The sequence below is a fragment of the Elephantulus edwardii genome, unplaced genomic scaffold (assembly GCF_000299155.1).
Source record: "Elephantulus edwardii isolate Elephantulus edwardi_28Jun2011 unplaced genomic scaffold, EleEdw1.0 scaffold00209, whole genome shotgun sequence".
Lineage (NCBI taxonomy): Eukaryota > Metazoa > Chordata > Mammalia > Macroscelidea > Macroscelididae > Elephantulus > Elephantulus edwardii.
The window spans coordinates 3,087,026-3,099,203 of record NW_006399959.1 but is presented as its reverse complement, the minus strand read 5'-3'; the positions used below and the strand labels follow the sequence as shown (position 1 = coordinate 3,099,203).

At 44.8% G+C, this 12,178-nt stretch overlaps 1 protein-coding gene and 1 pseudogene across 1 annotated transcript; one reads left to right on the top strand and one right to left on the bottom strand.

Moving 5' to 3' along the window:
• Positions 1 to 8,303: 8,303 nt before the first annotated feature.
• On the bottom strand, positions 8,304 to 9,326 carry LOC102874779 (serine/threonine-protein kinase 16-like). Its single transcript, XM_006897439.1, has 3 exons — positions 9,238 to 9,326; positions 8,548 to 8,886; positions 8,304 to 8,442 (listed from the first exon to the last, which is right to left on the bottom strand). Exons 1-3 carry the CDS (start codon positions 9,324 to 9,326, stop codon positions 8,304 to 8,306), a joined length of 567 nt encoding a protein of 188 aa, XP_006897501.1.
• A 736-nt stretch (positions 9,327 to 10,062) lies between these two features.
• Positions 10,063 to 10,893, top strand: LOC102867643 (annotated as a pseudogene).
• Positions 10,894 to 12,178: the final 1,285 nt, after the last annotated feature.

Sequence of the window (12,178 nt, the reverse complement as noted above, 5' to 3'; positions counted from 1 at the left end):
TTTAGAGCTGTTGTGCATAGGGTCGCTATGAGTCGGAAACGACTCGATGGCACATAACAACAACAACAACAATGACATGTCAGATAAGGGACTCCTATCTAGAATTTATAGAATACTTGAGCACCACAACAAGATAAAGGTATTCAACCCAATTGAATAATGGGCACAGGATATGAACAGCCATTTCACCAAAGAAGACATCCAGATGGCAAACAAACACTTGAAGAAGTGTTTAAAAATCCCTAGCTCTAAGAGAGATGCAAATCAAAACAACTATGAGATAGCATCTCACCCCAGTCAGAATAGCAAAATTTAACAGAGCAGCACACAACAAATGCTGGCAAGGTTGTGGAAAAAGTGGAACCCTTATTCACTGTTCGTGGGAGTGTAAAATGGTGCAGCCACTATGGATGGCAATATGGTGCTTTCTCAAAAAGTTGCAAATAGAGATACCATTTGACCCAGCAATTCCATTTTTGGGAATATAACCCAAGGAAACCATAACAGCCACCCAAGCAGATATATGCACATCCATGTTTATCGTGGCTTTGTTTACAATAGCAAAGAGTTGGAAACAACCTAAGTACCCATCAAGAAACGAACGGACAGAGAAGCTGTGGTATATTCACACAATGGAATACTACACTGCATTGAGAAGCAAGGAACTTGTGATATACAATGAATGGGTGACCCTGGAGGACATTATGCTGAGTGAAAGGTCTCAGTCACAAAAGGACAAATACTGCATAATGCCACTGTTGTAAAACGGGATTGACTTCGGGGTTGAGGGGAGACTGAGAAAGATGGGATAAATTATGTATATACTGCATTGAAACAGATGAGGTAAAGAACTGTTTAAAAGGGATATATGATTAGGTATTGCCATGACAGGAGTCCAGAACGAAGGCTGCAAAGTGGAGTGGACTTGAGGGGATGGATTGTATAACAATGGAAGAATTTTTCTTTTGCTTTTCAAAGAAAGAGAAAACTGTGGTAGGGGGATGCTGGGCAGGTGCAACAATAAATGAATGGAAATCCAAAGTCTCTGTAAACTTTTATTAAAATTAATAATTTTTTAAAGTATGCAAAACTCTAAAAAAAAAACCTTCTAGTTAACCTGGCTTTAGGCACTGTGATATTTTGAAAGTCACATACTATTTCCTGAAGCATGAATATGAGATTCTAGTCATTGTAACTGTAAGTAAATATACAGGCATTTGGGTTTAAGCATGAGTCTCTACTTGTAAACCCAGTTCTCAAAGTTGGGGGAGGGGGAGATCAAATCAATCTCATTGCCATCACTGAGTCAATTGCAACTGACGCAATGCTGTGGGACAAAGTAGAATTTCCCCATAGCATGTCTGAGGGTAAATCTTTCCAGGATCAGACTGCTTCATCTTTCTTCCACAGAGAGGCTGATGGATTAAACCACTGGCCTTTCAGTCTGCAAGCCAACGCTTAACCCACTGTACCCCCAGTGCCCCTGCAGTCTGAGGATATACTAGCACTATTAGTGGGGAACATCTAACTCTCTGAAATCATGCCAAATAGCCAGAGATAGCTGCCTTCTAAGAGGAGCAAGTATTATTATCCAGGGTGATCCAAATTATACATACATCTCTTCTATTTAATCCTAAAGAGAAAGCTCTTGGAAAAGGAAATATTGCCTGGTAGAGTGAACCATCAGATCCTTAAGAGAATCATCTACACCTCGAGACATGGAGCTTCTGTATCCTAGGAGTGCTCTCAGTAGGCTCCACGATTATTTTGGGAAGAACAGGTGCTGGCCAATAAGCTGTCTAGAGGTGTGCCTGCAACCATCATCCTAATTCTGTTTCTAGGATCCTATGATAAATGTCCTGAGAAACTCAGAAGTCCTCCTGAGTAAGTAAGAAAAGTTGTGATTTAATGAAAGGCAACTTTTTTTAATTGAGGAACTAATTTGTTTCTTCACTTTAATGCTTCATGGTGGACAGTTGTTGCTGTTCTTGTTCTTGATAGGTGCCACAGAGCTGGCTTAGACTAACATCAACTCAATAGACAAATCCTGCCCAGTGCAATGCCATCTTCACCATCACTGTCATGCTGGAGCCCACTGGGGTAGAAACTCTGTCCATTATCATCATTAAAATCCTTGTCAATCTTCTACTTTTCCAAGTATGGTGTCCTCTTGGACCTACGTCCTCCTGATGCCATGCTCAGAGTATAGGAGCACGTAAGAATAAAGTGTGTGCTGGAGGTGAAATTCCAGCGCTTTCCTTCCTGGAGGAATCTTGGCCATTGAGATTTCTGGGACCACACTTAATAAGGAAGAGCATATGTATGGTGGCTTATTTTTACTGTGAATAGAGGGGCATGAGAACCTTACTTCCAAGACCTAGGGAGTGGGCTTGGCAGCTAAGAAAAGAAGGGACCAGGGGTTTCCCTTTAAATGCCTCCTTAAAACGATGACCTTTTTTTGGCTGTGGGATGTGGTTAGATGACATGAGCCATGAGCAGGCAAGAGAAAAAGAATGATACAGTATAATATACCTAAGGAGACCTTGTAAGCAGGAGAAAAAACAGCCAGAACACACAGAATTGCAGCTCCTGATGAACTGGAACTTCAGGAGAAGACTAACGTCAGTTTCTCCCAAATATGAAGATGGCTGGAGATTGGACTGCAGGTGTATTTCAGGGATCTATCAGGCTTAATTCCAAACCATTGTCATCATGTTAACATTACAATGAAGTGAGATACACCTATTTTTACATTTTCCAGTGCATATGGAACTTATGTATACACTTTATTGTAGTCTATTAAAGGAGCTGGGGGATATGATGCATTATGTATTGGGTTAATTGAAAGGTCAGCAGTTCAAATGCACCAACCACTCCATAAGAGGAAGATGGGCAGTCTCCTCTTATGAAGATTTACAGTCTCAGAAACCCAACGAGGGTCACCATATCAGTCAGAATAGACTTAATAGCAATGAGTTTTCTTTTGTTGGTAGTCTATTAAGTGTGCAATTTATTTATTATTTGTGTGTGTCTGTGTGTGTGTGTACCGTCAAATCAGATCTGACTGGTACAGGAGGAGATTGTTTCTCCTTCTCCAGCAGAGCATCTGGTGGATTTGAACCATGCAGCTCTGGGATTGCAGTACATCTTCTTGCCAACTAGGCCACCGGAGCTCGCCTAAGTGTGTAATTTCACGATGAAAACATTTTCAATCTTGTAAGAATTACTAAAATATTATTTTGAGTACCACTGAGTCAGAAATGACCTGTTAGCAGGTTTTCAGAGACAGTTAATCACACAGGATGAGATTGCCCATCCTTCCACAGAGCAGCTGGGTAATTTGAATCTCATGCCTTCACGATTGCAATTGCACTTACTTACCACTAGGCCAAAATACAATGTGAGCATGTGCTGTTGGGAAAAATAGCACTGATAGACTTGCATGATACAGGGTTGCCATAAAACCTTCAAACTGTTAAAAAATCAGAATGGCCCATGGGGTTTCCAAGGCAAATCTGAGGCCAGGAAGCTCTTCAAATTACTAAGTGCAAAGATATCACTTTAAAAAGTAAGGTGCATTTAACATGATTGCATGAAATTTGGACAATGAATAAGGAAGATGGAAGAATTGAGGTCTTTCAATTGCAGTGTGGGCAAAGAATATTGAACATACCATGGATTACCAGAAGAACGAGCATATCTATTGGAAGAAGTGCAGCCAGAGAGTTCCTTAGAAGCAAGGATAGTATGTATACTGTCAGGAGGGGCCAGCCCTGAGAGAAAGGTCTCTGAGAGCAAGGAAGATTCTGAATGGGATGGATTTACAGTGATTTCAAATGGGCTAAATGCAGCAGAAATTGTCAGAACGATGCAGAATGGGACAAGTTTTTGTTCTTTTATACATTGCTGTTGAGTCAACTATAACTCAAACAAACGTATCAAGAACAGATAGGAACCTGGCCCTATACTGCACAATCCTCATGATCTCTGATGTACTCCAGGCCATGGTTATAGTCACTGTGTTGATTCACTTTTTATAATTTTTTATTAATTTTAATGAAAGTTAAGAGACTTTGGAATTCCATTGATTGTTGCCCTTTTCTCCCTGCCCACCTCTCCCCCCACCACAGTTCACTCTTCTCTTTGAAAAGCAAAAGAAAAATTCTTCCATTGTTATACAATCCCTCCCCTCAAGTCCACTCCACTATGCAGCCTTCATTCTGGACTCCTGTCATGGCAATACCTAATCATATATCCCTTTTAAACAGTTCTTTACCTCATCTGTTTCAATGTAGTATATACATAATTTATCCCATCTTTCTCAGTCTCCCCCCAATCCCGATATCAGTCCCGTTTTACAACAGTGGCATTATGCAGTATTTGTCCTTTTGTGACTGAGATCTTTCACTCAGCATGTCCTCCAGGGTCACCCATTGTATATCACAAGTTCCTTGCTTCTCAATGCAGTGTAGTATTCCACAGCTTCTCTATCCATTTGCTTGGTGATGGGTACTTAGGTTGTTTCCAACTCTTTGCTATTGTAAACAAAGCCACGATAAACATGGATGTGCATATATCTGCTTGGGTGGCTGTTAGGGTTTCTTTGGGTTATATTCCCAGTAGTGGAATTGCTGGGTCAAATAGTATTTATTTCTATTTGTAACTTTTTGAGAAAGCACCATACTGCCTTGTTGCTGTCTGTTCGCCGGCAACTTGACAGCCAACACCCTGATGGGGATAAGCACAATGGAGATACACTACTCTGGAAGAGGATCAGAGAGTCAACCCAGCTCAATTTTATTGAGACTGCTGTGCGCTTATATACAAGCATGTAAACAGGAAGACAGGATAGGATGGGCTTACAGAAATGGGACATGAAGATTGGTTAGGAGAACCTCAGCCTCATGCGGACCACTTCCAGCTCAACAGATGCAGCACCTGTTTTCCCAGGTGGTGAGCTTTCTCAAACTGGTATGGCCGAAAACAGGAGCACTTTCTCTATCCTGTATTAAGGGCCACTGGGAGGCTTGCACTTACCAGGAGTTGGGCGATCTGTCCTGGCCTAAGACCCTCCCTTCCTCCCTAACATTTCACAACATCTCCTCCCTTTTTCTTTTTAAATGAATTCAAAGAGGGGAAAGTCTCTGATGTAGGGCTTCAGTGCAGCGGTTTGAGCATTCTGTCTGGTGAAGAGGTCTATGGCTGCTCTTGTAATGACAACTGGGGAGATAATAAAAAAGGTTAGTATTGCCATAACTTGATTTCCAGATTGGATTGGGAGATGAATATAGGATAGCAAAGAGAGCCACGTACATATAGGAAATGCGGGTGAAGAAACAAAAGCTTTCAAAACCTGATTAGCTTCTCCTGCTGTGGCACTATTGATGGTCAAAGCAGTGATAAGCAGTGTTATAAACACAAGACCACTGGGTTTACCACTCCCAGGGTTAAGGTAAAGAAAGAGCCTGTTGGTTGAGAGCCTTTAGCATGCCCCACGTCACAGGTGTCTGTGGCTTCAGCTTCCTTTTCCTCTGTCTCATCTTCTTGTCGTGGATGCTCAATCAACTCATCTTCTCGGTAGGTGGATAGGAATTGGACATGACTAGCAGGAACCCACACAGGATGTGGTTTGTTCTGGGGAAAATAAAAGCAAAACTTCTCCCAATGGTTAGTAAAGGATCCCCTTTCCATAATTAGTCTAATGGATCCTTCCACGTGACTCATATTGGTGGCTTACTGGGAGAGGTATCTGATTGCCAGTGAACACATATGGGAGATTTTTTAAAAACTGCCCTCATCATATCTTTCCAATTTTGAGGGGTGTTTACATTAAGGCTTAATGAATTCATCTGTGCCTTCGCCCACAGAGAACGAGCTCCATCATCTCTAACAGCTTCTTAAGTTCTTTTAACTCTCCCAGCACATGGCTACCACTGTAAAGGATGTGCAGGTGTGGGATAGACGTCAACAAGAAACACATGTGCCTCAGAGCTAGCCTCACACTGATCACACAATACTTTGTGTAAAGGACACTCAGGTGTTGGGTGCACGCCAACAGAGCACACACGTACCTCAGAGTTCCACCCAGCATCTCACGGATCACACAATACCTCAGCCCAAGAATTTTCCATTTCTTCACTGCTTTCTCTATATTGTCCCCACCTGCTTTGTTTTTCTCACTTCTTCAGAGACTAGAGAAAAGGTGGTGTAATCATCTCTAAAATTTTTAGGGCTGTTTTTAGATCCCCTGCCATAACTTTATAAACAGCTGATGGTGCATTTCTTCTAATGGTGCCACAGGCTTTGTCAAAACCAGTTCTGATTGGTCACCTTTGTCAGCATGTCCTTTGCCATTCCCTGTCATTCCCCCTGAGAGAGATTTCACCCTGATTCATTAGAAGAGCTAATTAGCTACTTTCTGCTGGGAAAGGGTATTGCAGGTCCCAGGGTGAAAGTCTTCTCTCACTACTCTAAAGGGCTCCAGGTTTGCACATTAAAGATGTGAGCTGCAGTAATCCAAGGGGCAATATCAACAACTGTTGTCCAAAGGGAGGAAGCTTGAGATTGTGGAAACTTGAGATTGTGTAAGTTTGACCTCCCTACTTTCTAACAAAAACATTAAACACTTTACTTTAGTATATTTCAAACTGCTTGGCAAATCTTTTAAAATGCTTGCTGAATTATCCTTGCTAGAGCAAGGGAGCACTTTCCCAGTAAGATGGATCCACATCAGTTCTCTGCCCCCTAACAGGGGCAAGTCTGGAAAGGAGAAGAATGAATTCTTTTCCCTTGCTTTTTGCCTAAGGAAGGCGTGCTTACCCAATAAGGTAAAACTATGCCTGGTCCCTTTCCTTCCACCTACGTCAAATTTAAGCCTACGTCAGGTCCCCAAGACTACGTCTTGAGCTACTCACCCGATCCCTGATGGGAGTGAGCACAGAAAGGGGTGCTCACCTGATACCTGATGGGAGTGAGCACAGAAAGGGGTGCTCACCTGATACCTGATGGGAGTGAGCATAGGGAACACTCACCCAAAACCCTGACAGGAGTGAGCACAGTGGGTACTCACCCAATACTTCATCAGGTCCATCCATGTTCCAGGCACCATATGTCGCTGTCTGTTCACCAGCAACTTAACAGCAACACCCTAATGGGGGTAAGCATAAGCACGACAGAGATACTCCAGGAGAGGATCAGAGAGTCAATCCAGCTCAGTTTTATTGAGACTGCTCTGCACTTATGTACAAGCATGTAAACAGGAAGACAGGATAGGGTGGGCTTACAGAAATGAGACATGCAGATTGGTTAGGAGAGCCTCAGCCTCATGCAGACCACTCCCAGCTCAATAGATGCAACAGCCATTTTCCCAGGTGGTGAGCTTTCACAAGCCAGTATGGCCAAACACAGGAACACTTTCTCTATCCTGTATTAAGGGCCGTTGAGAGGCTTGCACTTATCCGGAGCTTAGGCAGTCTGTCCTGGCCAGAGACCTTCCCTTTCTCCCCAATGTTCTGCACCATGGTGGTTGCACCATTTTACACTCCCACAAACAGTGGATAAGGGTTCCAGTTTCTCCACAACCTCACCAGCATTTGTTGTCTGCTGCTCTGTTAACTTTTGCTATTCTTACTGGGGTGAGATGATATCTCATAGATGTTTTGGTCAATTCATTTATTGAGGATCATCCTCTCTTTCTTTGATCCTCCAAATTTCATAGCATGACTTTTTCCAAGGATTGCCCCAAAGCATGTGTGATGAAGTTTCATCATTCTTGCCTCCAAGGAGCACTCTGGTTGCAATTCCAAACAGGACATATTTATTTGTACTTTTGGCATTCCATGATATAGTCAATAATGTCCAACATCACAATTCAACAGCATGTATTCTTGTCATCCTTATTCATTGTCTAACTTTCAGATGCATAGGAAACAATTGGAGATACCATGGCTTGAATCAGGTACATCTTTTTTTTTTTTTTTACATCAACCAGCTTTCGCTTTATTCTTCTGTTTACACATTCTCCTGCTCTCAGTTTGGAGGCAGACCATGATAAGAACTCAAAGCCATGAACCACGTTCTAGCAATTCCCTTTTCCCTTCCCCCATACTCCTACTTCAACCAGGCACCTTGTCCAGCTGGTACTGCTCCAGCTGAAGTGCAGATGCAGGGGTGAGAGGCATGTACCTGTTCTTCCTGTCCCACCAATAGAGAACAGTCCTAGATGGAAATTTGAATGAGGCACAGGAAGGAACCTTTCGCAAGGCACAAAGGTCCACTTTCTCAGCAGGCTCACACTGGCTTCTTCAGATTTGTGTGATGCTTTGGTCAGGGGGTGGGGGTTGCAGGGCTTCCACCTGACCAAGGAGGACAGGAACATGGGGACGCTGCTGGGGGTCCACGGTCATCATGGAGGTTAGCAGCTGCCGCAAGGCTGGTGAATACCTGTAGCGGGAGGAGGGCAAGCTGAGGAGGACTGCTGGGTGACCCCTGCTAAGCCCCAGTGCAGCTAATACACCTGAAATACTTGGTGGTCTTTTTATTGCTCACCTGGAGCTTTCTGGGATATTGAGCTGGTTCTGCACAGCAAGGGCCACACTGTCACCTTTCTGGAACACCATGTCATACGGGCCTTCCCCAAACATCATGGCATACAACACACAGCCTAGGGACCAGACGTCGGTTCGCTCATCAATAACACAGTGGCTTTGCACAGAGAAGAGTTCCGGGGCCCGGTAAGAGATGGTGCATCGCTGGGCCGCCCAGTCCTGTAGAGCCAGAGCCTGACGGGAGCCCTCGACATGAATGCGCGCTTGATTCATGGAACCTAAGTCCATTAAGACGGGCTGCCCCTCATCTCCAAGCAAGATATTGGTAGGCTTCAGGTCTCTGTGGGCATACCCCTTGGCATGAATGGCCTCAAGGCCTCTGCAGATACCCAGCAGCCGCAGTAGGATTTGGTCCTCAGTCAAGAAGTTGCCTTTGTCCTTCAGCTTTTCTATCTCATTCCACAACGTACCTCTCTTGAAGAAGGGCAGCAGCAGCCAGGCCTCATGTTTCGAGCCCCGCTCCCTCATACAGTAAGTCACGAGGTGAAGGATGTTGGGGTGATGGAAGAGGCGATGCATGTCTGCTTCTCGCTGGGCTTCCTCTCTGTCCTGCTGCTCGTGACACCGAATTCGCTTCAGGGCGTAGAAGTGTTCGTCATGTAACCCCTCCACTAGGTCCACATAGCTGAACCCACCCTCCCCCAGTTTCTGGATGAAGAGGTATCGTTTATTGTCAATGATGACAGTTCCCCGGGAGCAGACACACAGTGTCTCAGTCATCCTCTTCAAGGTCAATCGAGGCTACTGCAGGGATCGTCCAGGGTGAATGGGCTCTTCCAGGTGATGAGGTCAGGGCCCAGCAGATCACGGTTTAAGGGACAGAAAGGTAAAGCCGCCGGTCTGACCCAGACGAGACTTCCCCGGAAGTCAGAAGGCAAGGAGCACAGGCCCAGAATTGAAGACCTAGATTCCATTTAGAGGAACCGGGCCCTGCGTACGCCAGCTCCAAGGCGGCGGGTGTAGGATGCTTTAAAGCCCATGGCGATGCCAGCTTCCAGAAAGTCGGAGCCAGGTGCTTTAAAGCCTAAAGTTACGCAGCTGCTTCCGCCAAGCCCAGCTCACTTTGGGCGGCCCCCTCGCTCGCGCCCATCGAGACGCAAAGGCAGCGCAGGGAGACGAGGAGCTGGACCACCCTTTGCAGAGACCACGCCGAGCGCACAATCCAGAACCCCCGACCGCCCACTGACCCGGCTCGGGCCACACCGAATCAGGTACATCTTAACCTCTAAACTGACATCTTTGCTATTTAGCACTTTAGAGAGATCCTTGACAGTAGATTTTCCCAATGAGAAATGTAATTTGATTTCTTTATGCTGCTATGATGGATGTTGGTTGTGGATCCAGGTAAAATGAAGTAATCCACAACTTCGATCTTTCCTGCATCTCTCATGATGTCCAGTGATGAGGATTTTTGTTTCTTGATGTTGAGATATAATCTGGAAGCAGGCCTTGGCGTATGTCTCCGGCGCGTCCATGCAGGGGGCTGAGAGCCGCGGTGGCTGCCAGCTTGGGTTTGAGTGAGGGGCCGGCGGCCTCTGCCCGGAGCGGCCGCCTCCTCCGCCCGCCAGCCACCTTTGCAGTGGCGCCTGGGACTCGGCTGTTGCGACTCCCAGGGAGTAGGACCATGCAGGCTGCGAGCCCCGAGCGCGCCACCTGGACCGAAGCTCTGCGGGCCGCCGTGGCCGGCGCCGTGGTGGCCGTCCCTACTGACACGCTGTACGGCCTCGCTTGCTCGGCGAGTTGCTCGACGGCACTGGGAGATGTGTACCGCCTCAAGGGCCGTGGCGAGACTAAGCCACTGGCCGTGTGCTTGGGCCGCGTGGCCGACGTCTACAGGTACTGCCATGTAAGAGTTCCCAAGGAGCTTCTCAAAGATCTTTTGCCAGGACCAGTGACCCTGGTGATGGAACGCACAGAGGAACTCAACAAGGACTTAAACCCCTTCACTTCTCTCATAGGTATCCGGATTCCTGATCATGCCTTCATGCAGGACTTGGCCCAGGTGTTTGGGGGACCTCTTGCACTCACCAGTGCCAACCTCAGCTCCCAGGCCAGTTCTCTGACTGTCACGGAGTTCTAAGACCTCTGGCCTCAGTTGTCCCTAGTCATTGATGGGGGGCCAATTGGTGATGGGCAGAGCCCTGAGTATCGCCCTGGCTCTACTGTCATTGACTTATCTGTTCCTGGAAGGTTTGGCATCATTCGTCCAGGCTGTGCCCTGGAAAGTACTACATCCATTCTCCAACAGAAGTATGGACTGCTCCCCTCGGATGGACCCTGCTTGTGAAACTTGGGAGGAGAGAAGCCCAAGGACTGGTGTGGACACTATGTATCTGTCATCATTTGGTTTGTCCTTATGTGTTTGGCAAGGCCTCATTTGTAGAGGCTGCTGGGGCTTCGTTACTAGCCTGATCTATTTGAGCAACATGTCTCTGAACATGGTAGACCAATCACCAGAAGCTACTGGTTTAGCCTTACGCTTGGGGAAAAGTGTGTATTTATGATCTTTTATTTCATTCAAAAACAGAAAAAAGGATTAAAGGGAGAGGCATTTTTTTTGAGGTTTTTAGCAGATTTTTTTAAGTTATTTCAAGAAAACTTAAAATCTAGTGACAGCTATATAGTCTTGGTGGGTGGGGCTTTTAAGGTGACCAAAGAGATATAATCTGTATAGAAGGCTGTGTTTCAAGTCTTCTTCATTTTCAGAAAGTGCAGTTGTGTTATCTGCATAACACAGTTTGTTGATGAGTCTTCTTCTGTCCTGATGCCACATTCTTCATGTAGCTTCTTGAATGATCTGCTCAGCATACAGATTGAATAGGAATGGAAAAAGGATATAATTTTGACACATACTTTTCCATATTTTATATCATGTCATCTTCCCTTGTTCTGTTTGAACAAGTATAGGTTTTGCCATGAACACAATTAAGTTTTCCAGGATTCCCATTGTTTCTAATGTTAGACATAATTGATCCACACAGTCAAATGCCTTTTCACAGTCAATAAAACACAACTAAACATCTATAGGGTATTTTCTGCTTAACTTAAGATCCATCTGGCATCAGCAATGATATCCCTCCTTTCATGGCCTCTTCTGAATCCAGCTTGAATTTCTGACATTTTCCTGTCAATGTACTGTTCCAGCTATTTTTTAAATAATTTTCAGTTATATTTCATGTGCTGGTGATATAATGACATTGTTTGATAATTTCTGCATTCTGTTGGCTCTCCTTTTTTGGGAATAGGAACAAATATGGACAGTTAGACAATTAGTTTTCTTATTTTCTTGGTGTAATCTAGGGAGCACATGGAGGGGCTGTATCTGTTTGCTGAAATGCTTATATAAGTCATCCATCAATTTTGAAGATTTACTTTTTTGCTTGATAAAATGCTTGTCTGTCAGATATTGTTCTAAAACTAAGTATCCAAACTAAGACAGACAAGGAAGAAAGATTGGACATCCACTTCTGAAATATAACAAGCCTTTGAAAACCCTATGTACAGCACAACACACTTAGAGTAACAGATGTAGCAAAAGAGGTTGAGCCTTCAAATTTGGAAACACAAAGGAG

Bases quoted from the DNA above. Each gene is read 5' to 3' on its own strand.
- LOC102874779 (XM_006897439.1), bottom strand. From the start codon at position 9,326: ATGACTGAGACACTGTGTGTCTGCTCCCGGGGAACTGTCATCATTGAC. The intron at 8,887-9,237 runs GTTCAGCTATGT...GTATGCCCACAG, and splicing joins CAGAAACTGGGGGAGGGTGG to AGACCTGAAGCCTACCAATA. The intron at 8,443-8,547 runs GTGAGCAATAAA...CTCCCGCTACAG, and splicing joins AATATCCCAGAAAGCTCCAG to GTATTCACCAGCCTTGCGGC.